This window comes from Thyridium curvatum (assembly GCF_004353045.1).
Source record: "Thyridium curvatum strain D216 chromosome Unknown NODE_27_length_422201_cov_78.887067, whole genome shotgun sequence".
Taxonomy (NCBI): domain Eukaryota; kingdom Fungi; phylum Ascomycota; class Sordariomycetes; order Thyridiales; family Thyridiaceae; genus Thyridium; species Thyridium curvatum.
In genome coordinates this window covers 253,561-274,934 of record NW_022156782.1, presented here as the reverse complement: position 1 = coordinate 274,934, position 21,374 = coordinate 253,561, and the positions used below count along the sequence as shown (strand labels likewise).

Below are 21,374 nucleotides of genomic sequence, written 5' to 3'. Positions count from 1 at the left end.
TCTCAGTTTTTGTCTCTTATGATATCAAGCCTGCATGTGGATAAGTGCCCTTCGGTCAAAAAGGGCATACCACAACTAACTCCTTTGCACGCCATCCCATAAAACTTCCGTTTATACCATCCGCGCAGAAGGGACATCCTATCTTAAGTTTCAGAACCGTTCCTTGAACAAGTCCGACAAGTAATGAATGTCGCCCACCTTTTCGTGGCTCGGGAGCCATTTGTCAACTCCTGCACCGTCTCGCCCCATCTTTTAGAGGATGAATTGTCTCGGCCTTGAACCGGCATTGCATACCGAAGTGACCTGACTCGTGTTTTAACCCTTCTCAGATTATCCCTAGACTCGACGAGATGTAGGATAACACTTGGAGAAGTAGTGGATCGAGACAATGCGTTGCTAGTGTCAGGCCTGGCCCGCGTCACATTCCACTTGGGTCAATGTGGCACTGTCAACAATACAGCAAGACATAAATGATACCTAAAAGCTGTGTATTTCTGTCTTCAGCTATGCGCGGTCAATGTTTAAATTCTATCCGACTACATGAGTTGCGTACTTACAAGGAGGAAACGTAAGCCTGTGGTACATTTACGTACTAAATCTGATGCAGTCTTGGTATCCCATGATCATCACGAAACTAGTCACCATATTAGGGCAAGAATTCAAAAACATAAAGAGCACCTCTTATGTTAACTTGACATACGAAAACAAGCTCAACGTCCTCGTTTATTACGCTGTGCTTGGCCAGGATATCTCTATATGACCCAGTTGGGAGACTGCTCTGAACACCCGATGTTTTTTTTGATAATGTTCAAGACATGAATGGCACCTGCCAATCTGATTCGAGCTTGCGAGAGCCACGTCTCAAAACTTGTGAGCCCTCTGGACTTTGCGTTACTGGGGGGACAGAAAACGCCATCATGGTTTACAAAACATGCTTTATCTCTAGTAATCTGTGCATTCGTGACGCGATGGCTCGGTTGCAGAGACGGGAAGTTAGATTAGTTTGTCAGACCAAAAGCTTCTTCTGCTCGAGGGCCGAGATTCGTAACGAAAGTGAAGCTGAAATTCTGGCTTGTAACATGAGTCGCCGCGCCGAAAGGTCTCACCTCCACAGCCAATAAGCTTGCCTTTGGGCACATTGTCTCACAAGAATCCCCCGCATTTGGTTCAGCTCCCCGCATTGTGCCGCGCTTTCTAAGGCTGAGGTCCCCAGCATCACGACTTGCAGATCCCTCAAAAAGTAGGCCCGGCGGATCCTCTTAATCCCCAACAATACTCCTCAGCCATCTGGATGAATGAATAGATGCTCAAGAAATTGTACGGCTGTTCAATAGCCCGAGACAGAGCCAGAAGCAGGGGCCTGAATGGCAGCAGACTTACGCCCTCCTCTTTCCCAGCCAGAATCACAATTGCGGGGATTTCTACCGTTCTAAAACATCTGTTTCTACTGCTAGGCAACTTCTGAGCACATGGCTCCACAAATGAAACTCAAAGGCTTCGAGCGTCGAGGAACTAAGCCAAGTGGGATAGGAAAAAGCCATTGACCACCGGTACATATTCACCCTTCCAGGTGTTTGTTATCTTGCACCTTGACTCATACGATTCAGGACTGGCAGTCTCAGAATACTGGTCAAGGGCTCGCTCGATTGGGCTGGAAACGGAGACAAGTTCTCGTGATGCGGCTTTATAACAACGTTTGAGACCCATTTCAGCCGCAAAAACCTTTCTTGGAGAACAATACTCTTCCGTTGATGTGTCTTGGGAGGTTAAGACATTGCTGAGCCTTTACCTTGTTCTTGCCCCTCAATCCTGCATCGATATGACGAGAATCAAGTGGTAATTCAAAATTCAAAATACTAGTATGTATAATTGATCAAGATATAAAGACACAGCTTCGGCCACTATCTCGCGGGCATATTCGTGATGTTCGCTATTACACAAAGTCTCGAGCTCAAAACCCAATTTATATCCGTCATTTCATAGATATGTCTTTTCAACTCCCTCCAGGAGTTGGCCTAGTGACTGGAAGTGGTGGCCTTTTGTCCAACGTGCCTGGCGTTAGGCGTCGCCAAATTTCACGCATCAATGCGTACGTTCGCGGGGACCGCTTCAACGCCAAGGCGAACAGGCGGCTACGCAAGGCGGAACACAAGTCCAAGGTGGCTCAGAGGCGCCTTCCAGAAGGTATGTGTCTTGTCCAGGTTTAATGTGCTGTTGTTGTAACTGACCTCGAGGCTGCGCTTTGAAGCTGTTGTCAAGGCTCTACAGTCAAACCCAATGCAATATGGTGCTCCGCGTTACTTCAAGGTCCTCCTGGCTGGCGTCAAAGCCACGAATGACTGCAAACTGCATGACCTTGAACGGTACGAAGACGAGGGTCATTTCATGTTCTTCTCCTCCTTTGGGGTCGCCGGTAGTCCCGTCCGCTTCAATGACCACTGGATTCCGACCGACGGCGAGGAACTGTCTCCGGACAAAAGAATCTACACGCTCGCTACTAAAGACAAGAACAGCAACCCTGTTAGCCTGTATCTTGACTTTACCCTTCCAGAGAGCCCTTCTGGGTTTCTGGAAACCTCGGACGGACACTTCGCGGTAGCTTTGAAGCCATGGGCTGTGAGCTACCAGGTGAAGGTCTCCGGCAACGCAGGTGCCTACAAGTCCTCTGGTCAGCAGACCCTGAAGTGGGACGAAACTTCAGATGTCTGGACCAAAGCTACTTGGGAAGATAACTCCATGGTATTTTCATACGATACTGTTGCAAATCCCGATCCCTTCACCAAGACACTCATCAATGAGGTGGCGTTTCAGGATCAGAGGGCTGGTGGACAGACCTTGGAGTTGACCTCTTCCATGTACCCAACGGATTACACCAGCATATTTCAAGACCTGGACACTGGAAAGGGGACTACGGCCCACTTCTGCATCACGACCGTAACCACTACAAACGTTCCCCCCGCACCAGAGATTCGCGCGCAAGATGCCATTAAGTCGGTATTCCCCAGCCTGGCCATGTTCAAGTTCGACGAGCTCGCCACCAGCTTTACTGGCGCCTATACCGTACCAGGATCTGATCAAGTATACGCCGTGATCGGCCAAGCTGCCGATCCTTAGATATCCATCCCGCCTCTTGGGCCCTCGCAGCCTCCTGTAGCTTTGTCTGCACTTGCCAGCGGTGGAGGTCTTGGGCTGGCCACCAAGGTTCAACCAACACCACACCTGTTTGTTGCGCGACAGACCCCTTCTCCACTGCCTGTGACCGGGCTTCTGAATAACGACACCATGGTCCCGGACCCGAACAACCCAACGAACTATAGCGACACCGTCGCTGCGGTTGCCAATCAGGACTTCCACAACGTCATTTGTTACTTTATGGACTCTGATATACACACCACGTTCGTCTCTTCTAGCCCTACAACGCTTGACTCTAGCATCCAGGCTATCGCGACCGACAGTTCAGACAATGCCGCGTTCTACAAGAAAATGCAGGTGCCGTACGTCGTTTCCAGCCTGGGCCGCTCGACCCTGGCCGAGGGAAAGCAATGCAACGCCGTGCGGGCAGAGCTGCAGCTAAAAGACATTCCTTCGAACTCGCCAATCTACAAGAGACACAGCGATGCCTTCTACAGATACCGCTGGATGCAGAAATTCCCAGGCGTGCAGGCGTACCTTGATGACCAGGCCAACACCGACTATGCATCGGCCATGGCAAAAGCAGCCGATGCAATGAAAGTCAACGTCACAAACGTGTCCAAGGGCGTCAACGGGCAAGACCCAGAAGAAGCGGCAAAGAATCTCCAAGCAGCGCTGGACGATATTGATTCCCTGTGCCAGTGGGCCACCAGCCAGAAGCTGTTCTATGCCTTTAACCTGTATTACTGGGGCGTGACGTACTACTTGCCGCAGCTCTATGCCCAGACGGCTAACGGTGCCGTTTCTGCGTCAGTCTCTCGCACTCTCAAGAAGCTCACGACTATCCTTGGCGTGCTAGAGGGTAACAAGCAGAACCCAAACGGGAACTCCTTCCAGCAGGCTTTCAACGGTGTCATCCAGGTCTTTCAAATGCAAGCGATTATTCCGCAGTTCGTCGATGCCGACGGCAACAGCAAAGATATTGACGACATCTCGCAACAGGTCCTCCAGCAGTTCTACGAACAGAACATTGGCAGCAGTGACCCTGACCTGGTCAAAGAAGCACAGATAGCTCAACAACTAGCGTCTAACTCCGCCACCCGGAAGTCCTTTATGGCCAACCTCGCGACAAGCATGCGCATGGCTGGCTCTCTGGGCAGCTGGGCCGCGGTGGTGCAGAGTTTCAAGGATTTCAACCAGCGGTCAGGCTGGTACCAGAAGCTGACGAACGCGGCGGACGTCATGGCTACATTCATGCGGGTGACGTGCGCCGCCTTGCTGGTCCTGCCGATGATCGGTAAGCTTGGCGGAGGTTGGTCTGCCATGTCGACCTCGCAGAAGGTGGCCTGGACGACGAGCTGCGCCGCTCTAGCCGTGACGTTCTTCATCAAAGGTGTCCAGGGTGCCCTTCGGCTTGCCTATTTCTGGCATGATCTTGGCGGTTTTGCAGACAAACTGAAGGCTTTCTTTGGTTTCAAGAGCGTCCTCAACGAACTTCCAAAAACGGCCGAAGCAGTAAGTGCATTCACTCCCAACTACAGATGCATCCCCATAGCTAACAGATATGTGAAGACGAGCAACACATTCGCCCGCTGGTTCCTTCGCACCGGCAAAGAGGCAATGGAGCTTGAGGCGGATCAAGTCACCGTCGGCATGAAGATATTCGGCCGTTCTGCCGGCGAATTCCTCACGAACTGCGTGGGCTCCATCCTTGCCGGAGTCAATATAGTGCTCAGCATCATAGACGCGGTCAAGTCCGACGACCCGCTCGAAAAGGCAATGGATTCCATGATGATCATCTCGAGCGGCCTGCAGCTGCTGGCCATAGGCGCCGGCTGGTTGGTCTCGGCCGGAATCGTTGTCGAAGAAGGGGCCATGGCGGTCTTGTCTACGGTAGCAGCATGTCTAGGTCCACTGGCGGTTGTGTTTGCCGTGGCCGGCTTGGTGATCATGATTGTTATGATGGTAAGTCTCCCCGCGTGATTAGTTTCCAGGTCGAGACAATGGCTAACTAATCTTGCCCTTGCAGTGCCTTCACAAAGACCCGCCCAACCCAATTCAGGACTTCGTCGATAAGAATGCGAGCCCAGCCGGCCTTAAGATGGACCACGACACCAGTATTGACTACTTCAACGTGGTGCCTGCGAGCGACTCGGCGACGTCTCTCAATGGCATATCTTTCGCCGCCACTGTCAACGCCACCACAGACGTTCTCCAGCTTGGCAATCTGGCTCAGACTGGCGGCAGCAATTATCTCATCGTCGCTGGTAAATCGGTGACGTACTTGCCAGACACATGCTGGAATGTCAACACCAACTCGGCAGGTCAAACGACGGTTTTCACGTATGCTGTCGATGCTCAGGGCAAAAGTGTGGCACTATGTCTGGCAGAGTTGACTGATGGCAGCGTACAAGTCGTGCCGCCGGCATCCAAGACCACGACAGACTCATCAGGCAAGGTAATCCCGGTCGACCCCAAAGAGTATGCCGCCCAAGTGGCCCGCCAGCAATGGTCTTTCACCGCGCTCTCGGATGCTACAACGGAAAAACGCACAACTGGCTCGGACACGGAGACATACACGACCTCGGGAACCTATTCGATATCCCGAGATGGCAAAGTACTTTATATGGTGTCGCAAACCGATGGTAGCATCGGGTTCCAGCTGTCTAGCTCTGCACCCGCATCCAGCACAAGCTCATGGACTCTTACCTTGCAGACTATGGGGCCATCGAACTTTTCCTACATACAGTCATCTTGGCTCCTGACAACTGCGAGCACGGACGAGAACGACGACATTGTATTCTCTGGTACCACCTCTCTCCCGCTCCAATGGTCCATCAGTCCGTCACTGCCGTCCTTCTTTACCCTGGTGGGATCAGGAGCTGGCCAAGGTACTATCTCGCAAGTTGCAGGCACCAAGCCTACGGTTATGCGGGCCACAGACTACACCGTGACAGCTAGCATTGTCATTGAGGGCAGGACCTTCTCCAAGAACAGCCTGGTCACTATCACGGTCCAAGATACATCTGTCCCGCCGGTCTCTTCTGCGGCTCTGAATGGCGATCAAGCGGCTGTGAATGGAGCAGACAGCTCGGGTGCGGAAATGGCAAATGGTTCAAATTTGCGGTTGAGGTACGGTTGATAGCATTGGCAGCCGAAGGAATGTGGCTGCAGTCACTCTCTAACAAATCGATAGCTTGAATGCGAATCCAACACTCTCTTTTCCTAATCCTGACCTTTCCATGTCACTCGATTTGTCCGATATCCCCCAACCCATCATTGATGCAGGCAAGAAAGTGATCGAACAGGCACCAGCCCTTTTTAAATGGAACCAGAAAGATATCATGGGTTTCAATCAGCATTACACGGCAGCCGTTGCAATTTCCAAAATGCAGAACTCAATCGATGGCAACTGGGACAAAGGCCTGTTTGTCTCACACCCGGCGTTCATCGACATCTACTTTCCGAACCGTGCGGCGGCGCCTCCGAATGGTCAGAACGATCCATGCGACTATCACGGAGCCGCGCAAGCCTTTGTGTGCCAGGCCATTTACAACGGAGATGGACAAGCTCAGGTATGTACGCGCGGCGCAATGTGTGCGCACCTGGCGACTAGGGTGCCTGTACGCTGACGCACTGTAGAAATTCTGCAACTGGAATGCCACGCAGAATACCGTCGACGACCTCAACAACAAGCTGTGGCAGAACAACACGCAGAGATTTGTGGAGTGGCTCCAGTGGTCTGGGAGCAATTCTACGACTGGCGGACTGTGTGCCCTCGGTGACTACGTCAGTAGTATAACGAATTCGGACTGGATCGCATTCAAAGCGGCGGAACAAGCAAGCGGAGAGTGGATCAACCCCGGCCCAGACTATGAGCTGTACTTTCACTTCCTGAAGCTGACGGCGTTAGGAGCCTCGTCTGCCCAGCTTCAGGATATCTACGCAACGCTCACAGCACCGGGAAAGATTGATGGTTCAGCCATCCAAGATGTGACGCCCTCAAACTGGACAAAATATACCGGGTATCTCCAGAGTGGCCCCATCGCGTACGGGCAGCTAGGCGTACAAAACCTGAACGAGGTGACCTGGATCCCCACCTTCAGGGGACCGCCGGTCTCAGTCCACTGCGACACCGACTTCCTCAATCACGCCGGGTACTGGCAATCACCCCCGAGTGGATGTTGCTTTGCTGCCGGCACGGGCATTGTGATGGGGGACGGGCACACAGTCGTGCCAATCGACAATATCCAATCTGGCGACATGGTGCTCAGCACAAACGGAGAGGGTTCAAACAGTCATAGGCAAGCCGTCTTCGTCTCCAAACCCCGGCGGGATGGGAGGGCCCTGTACGAAAGCAAAGATGCAAAAGGGGTCTGCTTTACGGCAACGCACCCCGTCCATCGAGGGTTTGACAGCCGAGGCTGCCAGATCCTGGGGTTTGTGGATGTGTCCGGAGCGCTGCGGGTCAATCCGTTGTGGGCCGCATATCCCCTGGAGCAACTCTCACCGACGGAGGTGTCGCAGATGGCAGCAGGGGAGGCGGAGGAGACTCTTTTTGATCTGGTCCTGGACGTCCCTTCTGCCGGCGCTACTGGAGGTGGCGCACCTACTTTTGTGGTGCAGTCTCCGGCCGGAGATCGAATCACAGTCTGCAGCGAGGCACCAGAACTCGCCGTCCTCCCGACCACGACAGCGTTTGTGTTGGGCTTCATGAGATCTCTTGGCCAATGCAAGGATCTGCAGCGGTTCTTTCCCGAAGGTCTGCAAGCGGGCGTGCTTGACTATTATGCAAGGATTCGTCGCCTACGGGGAGCTTCTGCCACTGCTGCTGCTGGCAGGGACGCTCTGGCTACGACAATTGATGACGACAGAATGACCACTGCGGTGTCGATATTGTCCTCGGGCAATCTGCCGCCCCAGGTCTTGGCCGATGCTTCCGAATCCATCATCGCTGCCATGGGTCTCGGATTGCAGTCGCATCTTGACCTGGGTTGGCAGTACATCTCTGATGAGAACACCAGGGCGACTGGGCCTAGTCGCTCCATGCTGTCAGCTCACTTCCTGCAACTCTCCCAGCCGGCTGTCATCGGGTTGCCAACATTGGTGCAGCAGGAACACGTAGCCTTGGTTGAGGCTATCCGTGGCTTGTTGTCGAAAACGGATACAAAGCTATCAGTCTCTATCTCATCATCATCGACGTTAGCGGCTGGGGAGCCAGAAAAGCATACCATGAATGTCCAATCTCTTGGCCCCTATCTTTATCACCTGGGAACCAGCGAGCTGGTCCCACTGCCAGATAATCTACCCGGGGCTCGGAAATCTGGAGTCGTCTACACACTCAAGATGGCACTGGACTCACAGCTAGTACTGCAAGCTCACGGGACCCTTGAAGATGAAGTTGAAGCACGTTGGCCTCTCCATCTGGCATCTCTCTCCACGTCGTCCGATGCCGGGCTGAAAGCGCATTGGTCAGACCTACAGCACTGGCACGTCGGTTGGATCTCCGTCACCAGCGCTCATGTGGGCGAGGAACAGTTGGTAAGAAGACGGGAATGGTTTGGCACAGGAGGTGCAGACGCTGTCCTTTCCCCGATAGAACGATACGGCGGATTACTAGGAACCGCAGTCGGGGATGACATTGCCAAGGCCGTGATGGGAGTGTAGCTGAACATTACTGGTCTTTGAATGATCGAACTCCTTCGGATGTGTACAGTAAAACTAGACAAAGCTCATGGCATCTGATCAAATGAGTTCTTGTTACAATCCAAGCATTTTACTTTTACGAACCAGTCTCAATTGCAGACGCCAGTTGATCTATCCTTATCGCTCATAACAACAAGGTATCAAACCTCAACAGTAGCACTACCTCTAATACTCCAGAGCGGTTAAGCAGTCATACTCCCAAGTAGATTATCAGGTCTGGGCTTAGGTCTTTTACTCTATACCGATTATATCATCAACCTGGTAGCACTATCAACTTTACTCAAGACCGAACGTGCCCTACGGAACCTGCCATAGCGATCGCAACATGCTTGTGAATTGCCCTTCCCTGGTAGAGATAGCACCTATAGCCCGAAACCCAAACTTCATGTGGAGCCGATCGCCAGCCGGGGACGCCATAACAATTTAGAACCGCTGAGACTTATCGAATTGGTCACAGAGAAACTGCAAGAGTTTGGATTCCAGCCCTTGTCGTTGAAAGTCTGGGTGGACCATCATGAAAGCCAAGCCTAAACTTTTAGTTATATACTTGTTTTTCAATAATACAAGGTATCTAACTTACGGCAAACATTCTGGATACCTTCTAGGGCGCGTTCTTTCTCAGTACGTAGAGCCCCTGAGACTTGACCCCAAGTCTGCACGTCAAGTGCCTCCGGGAGCTGGTTTGCTTGGCTAGGTTGCTGCACGCAGACAGGCGGTGATTCGGAGGATGGTGCTGGGTGCAAAGTCCAGCCACAGAAGGCAACTGGTTTGCCCTGTTCCGTCTGGATTTGACAAAAGTTTCCACTCTCCTTGATTCCCGCCTCCAACCCGGAGATATACCATCGAACGATAGCCTCTTTTTAATCTTCGGATACATTTGACGCAGTGGGGAACATCAAATGGTACAACGGTCCATCTTGCATTGCGGGAATCGGAGATGTCATTACCGCAAACAACAGCTGTTTTGGAGACTTGCAAAGGTGCATCAGCTGTAGTAACATACCGCCAGGTCAGGACTGTCTCACAACGACGGTGCAATGCTTGAGGATGACGATGCGGAGAACTGGGAGACAAGTGCCTGTCCCTGACACTGGCGAGAGCCAGCTCTAAACATCTTGAAAGACTCCTACCTAGCGTTTGGCAACTCGATGTTTCGCTGCTGCGATAAAATGCGCGTTCAAAATATTGGCATAAGGTGCTAGGAGGGTCGAGGTTCCAGCGGCTGGAGACCCGGAAGAAGACAGGCGGAGGATCCAAGTATCAGGCGGCCAGTTACACCCCGGAATGGCTTTACGACGAAGGGGCTATTGTGTTGGGATGTCCTAGCAAGTAAACCGGCTGTCCCGGTTCTCATTCTTCATCATCAAGACATGAACCCCGTAGAATCGTTGTATTACTCTTATTAACAAACCATCGGCTCCTGCTCGTGATGTGACAACCGAACACGATTCTTAGTGGGTTATTCTTCACTGTTTTCAACCTTGTCTCAACGTTATTCTTTTACGGCTCACGGCTTCTTTGGCATATACTAGATAGACCTTTTCGCGCTCTCCGGGCCCCCAGCCAAGCTGACGAAGCCCGTGTCGCAGCGACTAAGAGGGGGTTCACATCGCCAACGGGAAGTGGCTCATGTGCCTCGTCTCGAGCCGGGTAGAGGCCAGGAGGACGCCCAAGACGGGCGCGTGGTGGCCGAGTGGATGGGATATGTGTCCCACCACCAGCGTGGGCATTGACCGACGAATTATGATTAGGATGCTTGCTGGTACTGCTGAAGACAAGTTGGCGAGTGTTACCTACTTGTTGGGAAGTGCCACGTTCACGAGATGATGAAAGAGGAGCCCATGATCATGCTATCCCGTAACGAGCTTTCTCAAGCGGTGTTTGTTATTGCTTAAGCATCTAGATGGTGTAGAACGCCTGGCCATGTCTCCTCCGATACGTATAGAGATTCTACCTCCTGTACTTTGAAGTAATTGAATGTCTGAAGATTAGTGCGCCGGACCGCCTCATTGGTGAAGTCCAAGTCTATCCCATCTGCCCTCTTGGCCTTGGCCTCCTGTTTAGTGGCCCAGGCAAAACGTTGATGCTCCTCGGGGTCCCATTTGACGGCAAATGGTGCCAGCACCACTATTCGCCACTTTCGCTTGATCACTTCCTATCTGACCCTTTCAAGCAGAGCCATCAAAGTAGTTTGCGAAACAGTATTAGTATACGCTACGGTGTGAAGAAAATATTCATTTAGTACAATGTACTTAGGCCCTCGCTACTGTTTTGGAGCCTCTTGTAGAACAATTATCATCTCTTGGGCGAGTTGCTGCTCCTCAGGCCCAAGCTTGTCCCATCCACTCTGCAAGGTCTCTGCTGCTGTCCGTTCTCGCCACCTCAAACTGGGATTCGCGCCGCAATCCACGACCAGAAACCGAACTAGATTCCAGGACTCCATTGTGATCACCCTCTGCTGGCGAAGGTATCCCAGAACGTAATCCCCAAGTATATTGTAACCCAAGCTGCACTTGTTGTACATTTCACACAATCGCTGAAGTGCTGTAGGCGCGTAGGAACTTTCCCGGAAGTTGATGTCGGCTCCTGCAGCAATCAAGCGCTTGATCGTGACATAAGCCAGGGCCCCGATCCTTCGCTCCACCCCATAATAAGAAGCCCTTGGCCCGGTGTTGCCCTTGGTAGTGACATACTTGAAAAGGAAGGTGTCCAAATCTTCATGCTGATTGGAGTCTGCCAAGAGAGTCGTCAATAATTCCTCCCAAGCTGTGATGATCGGGTCATTTTCGTGGCCTGATCCCTCTTCAAAAAAGTCGTACCTCGCAAGTATTTCTCCGGTGCGGGACTGAAGGCCGCCATGCTGGGTCAACAGCTTGACGGCTGAGAGGAGGGAAGGGGTGACAAGATTGCTGCTAGTCAAGCTGTTCATAAGCAGCTGCACGGGTGAAAGAGGAGACTCAAAGCGATACCGCCCTGTGCGAAGGACCTCTATCTCATTGATTGAATAGGATGAGACTGTGGCCTTAGCACCATTGTCCAGGAGATACCGAAGCTTGGCCAAAGAGCTGTTTTGGGAATCAGTGTCGATCCATTGAGACGCCGCCTTGCCCAGATACATCAACAGCGGGGTTGTGAATGTGACCAGTCTGCTCCCGCGATCTTGCAGGAAGGGTACTTGTACATTGATATCCGCGCCCTGATCTAGACATAGCTGTAACAGTCCAGTGGACTCGGTTTCCTCTGCCATGGCAAGAGCAGCAGTGCATGCCGGAATGTGCAATGGCAGAGTTGGAAGCGCGGCAGGTCGCGGAGGGTAGGGTATACCATTGACATCTGCACCACGAGCCACCAGAAGTTGGAAAAGATCGGTCCGTCGCGTGATGAGAGCGGCGGACAGCGGTGAGATAGAGCCGTCTTTGGCTCGGCCACTCCGTACGCAGTTGGGGCTCGCTCCACAGTCAAGTAGCATGCGTACGACGTCTAGTGGCACGATGGGGGCGACAGATGTGGCGACAAAGATCAGGGCTTCATCGCGCATCTGCTGGCCGAGTTGCGACGCCAAACCCGCCTGCAGGAACGGATCGAGAAGATCGAAATCGACCGGGTGACAAAGCCTTTCCACAAGCGCTCGCACTGTCAACGAATCAACCTCACGCTCGTCGACGCGGGAGCCAAGTTGAATGAGCCGCCGGAAGGTGGCGACCTGGCCATGCCTGGCAGCAAGGTAGAGGGTCAGGGTATTTAATGACTGGGGCGATTGGGCCGTCTGAGTCCGTCTCCTGGGAACAGGGACGATGCTGGGAGAGGATCCGTAGGCGATAGCCCGGTGAACGACACTGTTATTGCCAGTTTCACAGGCCCACTTCATGGCCCGGTTGCGACTTGTCGCGTTCCCGTAGAGTGTCTGTTCCAGGTCATGGTTTAGGCGTCTGTTGCAGCAGCTCAGGCGGCTGATATCAACCAGGTCCAGATTGACCAGGATCTGGTCCAACAGCTCCGCAGCAAGCGAATCTAGTTGGGGCTGTGAGGGGGGCATTGTCTAGGTGCAGACATCAGCAGAAGAGACAATAGGACAAAGTGCAACATGAAATGACCTTGAAGATGGAGGCTTGTATCAGCCGGCTAAAATGACTTGAAATGGCGGGAGATGACTCCTCCGCGGTGTATTGAGAGGAGAGCTAGTGTGAGGTTGTGACCAGGATACTTACTCCACCTGTCAGACTGATCCCAGACAGACTGTGAGACTTGACTGGCTTTCGCGAATCTCTAAGCGCCATCCAAAGTGTCAAGTATTGGCTCCATAAACGCTGCCCCCGCTGGCTGTTGATCTGGAGTCCTTCACACTTGATGACTTTAAGAATCCCAACACCAGCGAGTTACCGGGGGATGACTAGAATTTGCCACCTAATTTGAAGGAGCACAAGGGGTCCTACGACAGCATCAGCGTGATCAACAAGGACAAGGATGTTCCCCCGCATTGTCGCCCTATCTACGGAGTATGATAGAGGCGCTGGCCAAGATTCTTAAGAACTCTGTGGCTACATGAGACAGCATCATCGTCTGCATGTTGCGCCTAAGCACCTTGTGAAAGGCTCTAAATAGACGGCCCTTATGGCCTCATTAATCCCTGCCACTCGCTGAATGAGACGGGCCTCGAGAGGGTACCGGCAAGAAAAATTGTAGGTTCATTCATTAGGTTGCTACGTACTCCAAACGCCAAGCTGATCAATCCGGCCTGAAAGCCGTGGCGAAGAAAAGAAATTATTCATAGCCGGCCCGTTGTCGTCTGGTTTCACGCCTTGTCCTCTCCTCACTCACATCAGAAAGGGTGGGTGGTGTTGCTGCTGCCCTCGTGGCTTCTGGCGCGAACCGATTCAGCCTCTGCCTAGCTGTCTCTACCGGGGTGGCGGCACGGTTCGAGCGGTTCGTGCTTGTTGGATCCCACGTGCCGTTCGAGCGGACGCTGTCATGAAGTTGCTCACGGCGCGTGTTTCTGCGGGCGCGCAGGTCATCCTTTATCCTCGGGTCCAGCTTGGCGTAGTCTTGCCGCAACCGGTCGATGCAGTGGACGCCCGCGGCAACGGTGACGGTGTCTCTTCTCTCGACGGTGAGGCGCATCTCGGCTGCATTCAGCAATGTGCCGAATGGCGGGGCCGACGTGCGGCCTTCATTCGTCTGGTTCATCAGGTCGCGGAGGATGCTGAAACGGATCCAGGCCTCGACTTGTACCGCCTCTTCGCTACCCAGGTCGACAGGCCCGGACACTGTGCGAGCCAGCGCGTACATGAAGGCAAGAAACAAGGAGGTTAGCGTGCCGAATGCGGCGTCGTCGGCGAGGCGGAGGTCCTGTCGCGTGGCTGTGACGCTATATGTCCGACAAGCAATAGCAAATTCGACTATGGATCGCGTTAAGAGGCATAGGACGGCGAAAAGGAGCCAAAATCTGTTCTGTAGAGAGAGAGAGAGGTCCGTCAGGGATGATAGGCCAAGGAAAGGATGAGAGTGATTTAGACGAGGATGTACGTACCCATGGGAGATGCCCATCCCGTCGAAACCGGGCCTGGTAGAGCGTTGTGGCGACGGTGGCGGATATAAGTATGCTGTAGCCCAAGAACAAGCTCGTCATGGAAATCCAGAACTGCGACCACCTGGTGCCGATGTCGGCGATGGTGTCGAGGCTCGCGAAGCGCACCCAGACGGAGGCCAAGGCGATGTACAGCAACCAGTAGAATATGATCACCAAGAAGTTAACCAGCATCAACACCTTTGCTACGAGCCACAAATAGTACTTCAGCTTCTCGGTGAAGCGGTGCTCCACCTCATTCCATACGATCCTGTGCCCGCCCCAGAGGAAGAAGAGTGTCGACAACGGGCGGCTCAGCTCCCAAAAGGCGCCGAAAATGACATAGCCGTAGATGACGCTGCGGCCGCTGTAATGCAACCAGCGGTCCAGAAATGGGCAAATGTACCATCTGTCCGAGCTCTGTCAGGATATGAAATGAGAGAAACAAACATGAATGAAACAGTGGAACGACTCACATACACAAAAGTACATTGCCGAACAGGATACTTTCGAACGCGTGCCATTTACCCATGTGCCTTCCTCGAACAATATAGAGCCACCACATCACAGTAAACACGGCCATGATGACAAACCAGATGGTGACAAGAATGCCGCCGGCGACCTCCCCCTTGTACGGCAGCGGCTGCAGGAAGCCAGTTTGAAAAGACTTTTCCAACGCCATACCTGCGAACAGTCTGGAACCTCCTGTAGAAGTTGTAGAAGTAGGTCCTGACCTGCCGGTGGCGAAAGCTTCTCCCCTCTGCGTCCGAGTCGCTGAGACCAACTTTGCAGTGATCGTGTGCTGGTGCTCATAACAAGTTTGTTGGAAAGGGGAAGGAGAAATAGAGAAAGTGAAAGAAGTGCGCCAACAGCGCAGGTCCGGCAGGCCGGCGCTGAGAATCAGTTCGCAGGGTGCAGCGAGGCTGCAGAGCCGCCTCGCCTTTCGCCTCGTGTCGTGACTACTCGAAAATGTACCCTTAGGTACCCGTACTGGTGTCAGTCGTCTGAGTCAGATATTGATCTCATGCATGGTGTGGCCCCCAAACGCCAGGGATTAGCACAAAATATAAGGGCGGCAGATCATCATTGCCCAAGGCGTGACCGCGAGGCGTCTGTCCGTGACTGTCGTCCTCGATGGTTTCGGGAGCACTCCTCTACCACTATCCTCTCTTCTCATTTCCGTTGTCCTCTTCAGCCGCTTATGGGCATGAATGAATGAAAGCTTTATAACAACAGCGCGGGTGTTTCGTACGGATGTTATAAAGGGAAGTGCTCACAAAATAGGAAACTAAACTCTTGTCGAGTGAATTCAGGATAGCTAGGTATTAGTCTATTAGTGGCCCGCGCATAGGGTTACATTGGCCTTTCATTTCTGGGCCAGGAAAACGCCCTGCGCAAGGATCTTCTGGCTGCGGGTGTCCTCGTAGCCATCGCCCACGCGCCGAAGACAAGGCTGCACCATCAGGTCCACCAAGACGGGCCCTGGTGGCAGCGCCCCCTCGCTCTCGTGTTTAAACCATTCGCCCAAGCGCCCTCCACTCTCACCGAAAGTGCAGGTTTCTAGTAAGACGTGCGCCCGCTGCGACCCTACACGTAGCGCCAGGAGACCCATGTCCACTGCAATGTCCCTGGCCTTTTCCTGGCTTGCACTGCCGCCGTCGCCACCCAGCTGCTGCAGGATACGAATCAGCTCCGCTGCCACGCTGTCGATGTTGTGCTGGAATCGGTGCCCCAAGCTGGTGTTGTCCGCCCCCAACACTGTCCTGCCCTTCGCTAGGCCGCCCGGTGTGACGCTCTGGAGGATCATGGTAAAGTACCAGGCACGAGCTGCGTTGGCTTCTTGATCCGTGGGGAGCGATCTTGCTGCTAACACACCAGAAGTGATTAGTCTCGTACAGACGGTAGAGAGATGGATATGCATTGAGGATATGCGGAGACTCACCTCCGCTGGTAAACAGGGCGTACATGTCGTTGAGCGTCTCGCAGTCTGTGCCATCAGCACCGAAGGCTCCAAAACCCACCGGCCGGCTGAAGAAGCCGCGCAGCAGCAGGGTCCAGCAAGCGTTGCGGACTAGGCGGACCCAATTCCGGCCCTTACCCCCGCGGCGGTCGATGAAGTCGTGCGGGTTTAGGGCAGCGTCGACGCTGCTTCCCGCGAGAGACGTAGTGTTGCTGCTGAGGTCGATGATGCGCTGTTCGAGGCTGCCAAATAGGACAGCAAACTCCTTGTCCGGAATGGCCCGGTAGCGGTTCGTGCTGTACGCGGCCATGCGGTTAGAGAGCCGCTCGATCTCCATTCTGTGGGCGGTGATCTCCCTGTCCTTCTCCGCGGTGACAACCTTGGCCTCATTGATCGCCTCTGCCAGCCGATTCTTCCAGTCAGCAGTCAGCTGCGCGATCTTCTTGTCGTGGGCGAGACCAGCCTGCTCAATCTGACGTTGGTGACGCTGCGCGGCGTCTTCGAGCTTCCTTTCCAGCTCAGCCACCTCATTCTTGCACTCCTCCTCCAAGTGTGCCATGTTCTCGTCATGCTTTACTTTGAGCTCCGACACCTCCCTCGCATGGTCGGCCCGCAGTGACCGCATTTCGGAGTCGTGATTTCTTCGCTGTGATCGGAGATCTTGCCCGTGCTGTTTTCTGATCTGGACCTCCATATCAGCGAACGAAGTCTCCATAGCTAGCCTCAGAGAGTCGAGGTCTCGTTTGGCAGTCTTCTTCTCCGACTCAAACTTGGCATGCCAGTCTATTGCATCCTGCTTTAGTGTCGCAATTTGGGCATCAACCTGTTGTCTGTCGTCCTTAAGCTTGCTGATCTCATCCTCGCGGGTGCCCAGAAGATCCGGTATGGTGTCAAGCAAACTCTCAAGTGCCAATTCGCCCGACGGAAGTTTTACATGGTAAGCCTCTAGCAGATGAATGGCTCGGTCGTTCAAGCGGCTGAGAACTTCTATGTTGGATAGTTTTCTCTTCTTTCCATCACTTGTCTTCTCCCGGAGGCTCACGTTTCTCTGCGCCAGCGTCGAGCTCTGTGGTGAGAATCCTCCAGAGGCAAAGCCCGGAGCACTACTCGAACCGCCAGAGCCCCAGAGCATAGTGTGATTCTCGTTTGGCATGATCGGGCGGAGCTGGAGTTGTGCACCTCGATTATACATGCCATCCTGGGCCGAATAAGGTGGCTGCTCGGAGCCACACTGGTCCCAATTGGTATACTGCCTGGCGGTTGAGGGCGAAAAGGACCCTCTGGTGCCGAGTTGATGATCGTGGGTAGAAGACGGCCCAGGTCGATAGCCATTCCAATTGCTGTACTGGAATCTCTCCTGCGCAGTCGGCGGCTGGTCGTCCTCTGACGTAACACCGTGAGATCTCGACCGTGATCCTGATGCTGGTCTTGTCGTTAAGCCGCCGAACCACCCGAGCCACCGCCCCGTTCTCTTTGATCTTGCGCTGGGTTCTGGCGACTGCCTCAAAGTGCCCCTTCGCAGAGCGTTTTTCCTCCTCTTAGCCATCTGATGTGAGCCGTATTCGCGCCGTTTGATACCTGTCGAGTTGGGCTTTGAAATTGAGCACCGGCTTGGGCGACTTAATGTTTCGAGAAAGGCAGCAGCCCAGGCCTAGACTTCAGCGCTCAGCAAGCAGCCGTGGAGGTGTCAGTGATGTGGGGGCATTGCGTGGCGCTTGTTCCTTGGACGTTGTACCGTGCTGCATGATCTGGGTGGTGTATCAGGCTGCCTGCCTCACGTTTGGCTGTGTGCGTCGGTGCCTGCGTGAAGGCCGAAGACGTCGCCAGCAGGTTGATTGGGGTTCGAGAAGGGCGCCTAGCTGCGTAATAAAATGAATTCCGACAAATCAGCCCCCTTCAAAGGAGACTGGGTGCGCGTCCGTCTGCCTGACTTGGGAAGCTGACATGGGGGTGGATGCAATGTTCGGAGGGGTGTGACATTTGCAACACCGACTCTGCTTCCACCGTCTGCGTGACACTCTTCCCCACTGCTCGCCAGATCCTCCATACTTCAACTTCGCTCACTTCATCTTGTGTCACCCTTGCTGTCTGCAGAGAACTGTTCAGTCTATATCTTTTCCAGAAACTACCAGGCGAAGTCACCATCCAGCCTCTGCGATGTCGGCGGCACGGAACCGTGAGCCACGGGCTTCACCACCAGTTCATGGGCCATCGCGATACTATCCGGCGCCGCCACCGTATCCTCCTGAACCGTCGAATGATACTCCCCGGCCGCCCCAGAACCCAAGGACGGCATCAGCCGAATCCTCCAATGTGCCGGCGGCGGATCTTGAGAACAGTCCAGTCGGAGGACCCCGGTTTGTTATTAGTATTGATTACGGCACGACGTACACTGGTAGGAGAAGCAGCTTGCCCCAAGAGTAGAATGGGCGGACCACTAACACGATGAAGGAGCCGCTTGGGCCGTGGTAACCAACGAGCAGCCGGCACTGGACGACATCAACGTCGTCCAGACCTGGCCCGGCGGCAACGATCCCAAGGTGCCGTCGCTTTTCACCTACTCGGAAGTGCAGGGGAACAGGCGTTGGGGTTTCGAGATTGACCACAATGCCAACGTTATCAAGTTGACAAAGCTCAAGCTTCAGAAGCACAGCCGTCTCGAATCGCTGGAAGAACTGAGTGACTACTTAGACGAAGTGGCAGACCAGCAGCCCGGCTCGCGACCGGCGACACACCTGCTAAAGACATCGACCGAGACAATACTGGATTATCTGACCGAGGTTGCCAAACGGGTTCGTCAGGACATTGAAGGGCGGAGGGACCCGGACATCCTGAAGCACACGCCCATCGATCTGATTATTACACATCCGGGAGTACGGAACTTGTGTCTTCTTGTTTTCAACCGTATGGTGATCTAACATTGACTTAGAAATGGGACGCCAAGGCGAGGAACGCGAGCTTCCGCGCCGCCGCCGAGGCTTTCCGACGTGCAATGCCAGATTCTCCTAACCGATCTTGGTCGTTCAGATTAGCAACTGAGCCGGAAGCGTGCGCCCAGTACACGATGCGAGATTCTGAACACGCTATTCATAGGCTCAGAAGGGTAGGTCTCTTATTCAGCCCGCTCATAGTATGAGACGATTGCCTTGGCTGACAATGACTCGACGCACAGGGAGAGTGCTTCGTTGTAGTGGATGCGGGTGGTGGAACGGTGGTACGTCCTAATACCAGATTGGGACCTCTCCAGCTGATTTTCATGCTAATCCTGACAGGACCTGGTGTCGTACGAGGTCGTAAGCGTGGAGCCCAACTTCCAAGTCAAGATGGCAACCGAAGTGTCCAGTCAGTTTCCCACCCAGGCTCTGCCGCTGTGACCGGCTTCTGCTAACTCGAATGGCTTTTGTAGGTGCTCAGTGCGGAGCATCTTGCATAGACACGTACTTCCTCGAGAGGTTTCTCCCCGAGCAGCTCGGAGAAGTAGAACACGACAAACTTCTAGCATACAGCAACGACGGCGTCACCATTCGCGGCGGATCACATGTGATTCTGACGCAGGGCGAGCAGCAGATGCTAGAGCGGTTCCAGAACATCAAGCACAACTTTGTCGGCCGCGATGAAAACGGCCAGGAACCTCCACCCAATAATATCCCGTTGCCCTATGGGGTCGGAGAGCAAGATGATCTTGAAAGAGGCATTAGGAACGGCTCACTCGTGATAACATGGTTAGTTGCCTTTCTCTCTACCCGCAATCGAATTGACTGTCACTGACGGATAATGCTCGAGAGGATAGTGATCAGATGGAACAAATGTTCTACAAGTCAGTCAATGGAACTATCGATCTCATTGGACAGCAACTTGGGCAACTTGTGGGCAGACAACGGGTTCAGGTGAGTGGCGAGCTTTACCAGTGGATCATTCGACAGACTAACAAACGAAATATCGCACTTTCAGGCCATATTCCTCTCTGGTGGCTTTTCACGAAGTAGGTTTCTCCATAATAAAATCCAGAGCGCCGCATCCGGTCACGGAATCGCGGTTCTCCACGGTAGCGATAGTTGGACAGCCGTAGCAAAGGGGGCCATTATGATGGGGCTCCAGCTTGGCTACATGTGGCCGCCTCACTCTGAGTACCACCTCTGCCCTTACCACATCGGCATTGTCGTAGCCGAGGACTTTGCAGTCTACGCGCACCAGCCAGAACAGAGATACACGGACTCGTTCGATGGCAAGGCACGGGCCAGAGACAATATCAAATGGCTCATTGCCAGGGGTGACGTCGTCGAAGGTAGTATACCAACGATCAGAACTATAAGGCTGGTGACACGAATGAGCCACGCTGGCCGCAGGCCCGGCTCAGTCACCATTGTCCTGTCTCCGGACGAGAGACCTGGCGGTCCGCCTCGTCAGCTCTCGCGGTGCAGTAAGTGCCCTTTGTCGATACTCGCCACCAAAACCCGGCAGGCTAACCCTGGCATGTAATACAGCCGACCTGCGCCGCTCATCCCTCGACTACGACTTCTCACGGCTTCCTTCGAGCCAATCTGAGCTGCTGTGGACCTCGGCTCAGAAGCAAAGTGCCAAAGGCTCTATGTACTCCTTCATGACAATGTAGTTACGCATCTCGGTGAACCTGAATATTCTACTGGCAGAACTGTTCTGCGAGGCGCCTGGCGCACCGCAAGAAACGATGGGTAGCCCATCCCGCGGCGGTGCGTCAGCCAACTCGCCTCTCGCCGCAAGGGCAATACGGATTTAGGTATCAGGCTGGCCATAGTAGCCGGGCGTAATGTGCAATTTCACGGCGCAGTTTGCATGATGGACATGCTTGGTTATTGGCTGGCTGGGACTGGTACCCCGATGTATCCCCCTCCTTCAAAGATTGATCCTTGCGTATGATAATAATACCCCTCCTTCCATACCTGAATAATCCCGTCAGGCTGCGGGCCTTCTCTCCTGGGTGCACAGGTCTGTATGGCCTACCATCCCACCGCGCTGGCGACAGCCCTGAGAAAT

At 53.7% G+C, this 21,374-nt stretch overlaps 5 protein-coding genes across 5 annotated transcripts; 3 read left to right on the top strand and 2 right to left on the bottom strand.

Moving 5' to 3' along the window:
• Nucleotides 1-1,985: 1,985 nt before the first annotated feature.
• Nucleotides 1,986-3,114, top strand: E0L32_005306 (uncharacterized protein; the record flags this gene model as incomplete). The annotated part of the gene is made up of 2 exons (XM_031139813.1): nucleotides 1,986-2,184; nucleotides 2,249-3,114. The coding sequence occupies 2 exons, from the start codon at nucleotides 1,986-1,988 to the stop codon at nucleotides 3,112-3,114; spliced, it is 1,065 nt and encodes a 354-aa protein (XP_030996325.1).
• A 168-nt stretch (nucleotides 3,115-3,282) lies between these two features.
• Nucleotides 3,283-8,799, top strand: E0L32_005305 (uncharacterized protein; the record flags this gene model as incomplete). The annotated part of the gene is made up of 5 exons (XM_031139812.1): nucleotides 3,283-4,647; nucleotides 4,705-5,097; nucleotides 5,162-6,264; nucleotides 6,329-6,707; nucleotides 6,775-8,799. The coding sequence occupies 5 exons, from the start codon at nucleotides 3,283-3,285 to the stop codon at nucleotides 8,797-8,799; spliced, it is 5,265 nt and encodes a 1,754-aa protein (XP_030996324.1).
• A 2,302-nt stretch (nucleotides 8,800-11,101) lies between these two features.
• On the bottom strand, nucleotides 11,102-15,214 carry E0L32_005304 (uncharacterized protein; the record flags this gene model as incomplete). The annotated part of the gene is made up of 5 exons (XM_031139811.1): nucleotides 11,102-12,877; nucleotides 13,657-14,203; nucleotides 14,487-14,768; nucleotides 14,878-15,044; nucleotides 15,086-15,214. 5 exons carry the CDS (start codon nucleotides 15,212-15,214, stop codon nucleotides 11,102-11,104), a joined length of 2,901 nt encoding a protein of 966 aa, XP_030996323.1.
• Nucleotides 15,215-15,767: 553 nt separating this feature from the next.
• Nucleotides 15,768-17,514, bottom strand: E0L32_005303 (uncharacterized protein; the record flags this gene model as incomplete). Its single annotated transcript, XM_031139810.1, has 2 exons — nucleotides 15,768-16,267; nucleotides 16,344-17,514. The coding sequence occupies 2 exons, from the start codon at nucleotides 17,512-17,514 to the stop codon at nucleotides 15,768-15,770; spliced, it is 1,671 nt and encodes a 556-aa protein (XP_030996322.1).
• A 1,004-nt stretch (nucleotides 17,515-18,518) lies between these two features.
• On the top strand, nucleotides 18,519-20,973 carry E0L32_005302 (uncharacterized protein; the record flags this gene model as incomplete). The annotated part of the gene is made up of 9 exons (XM_031139809.1): nucleotides 18,519-18,756; nucleotides 18,813-19,234; nucleotides 19,291-19,464; nucleotides 19,534-19,575; nucleotides 19,634-19,703; nucleotides 19,768-20,083; nucleotides 20,152-20,248; nucleotides 20,370-20,781; nucleotides 20,846-20,973. 9 exons carry the CDS (start codon nucleotides 18,519-18,521, stop codon nucleotides 20,971-20,973), a joined length of 1,899 nt encoding a protein of 632 aa, XP_030996321.1.
• Between the last annotated feature and the right edge of the window lie 401 nt (nucleotides 20,974-21,374).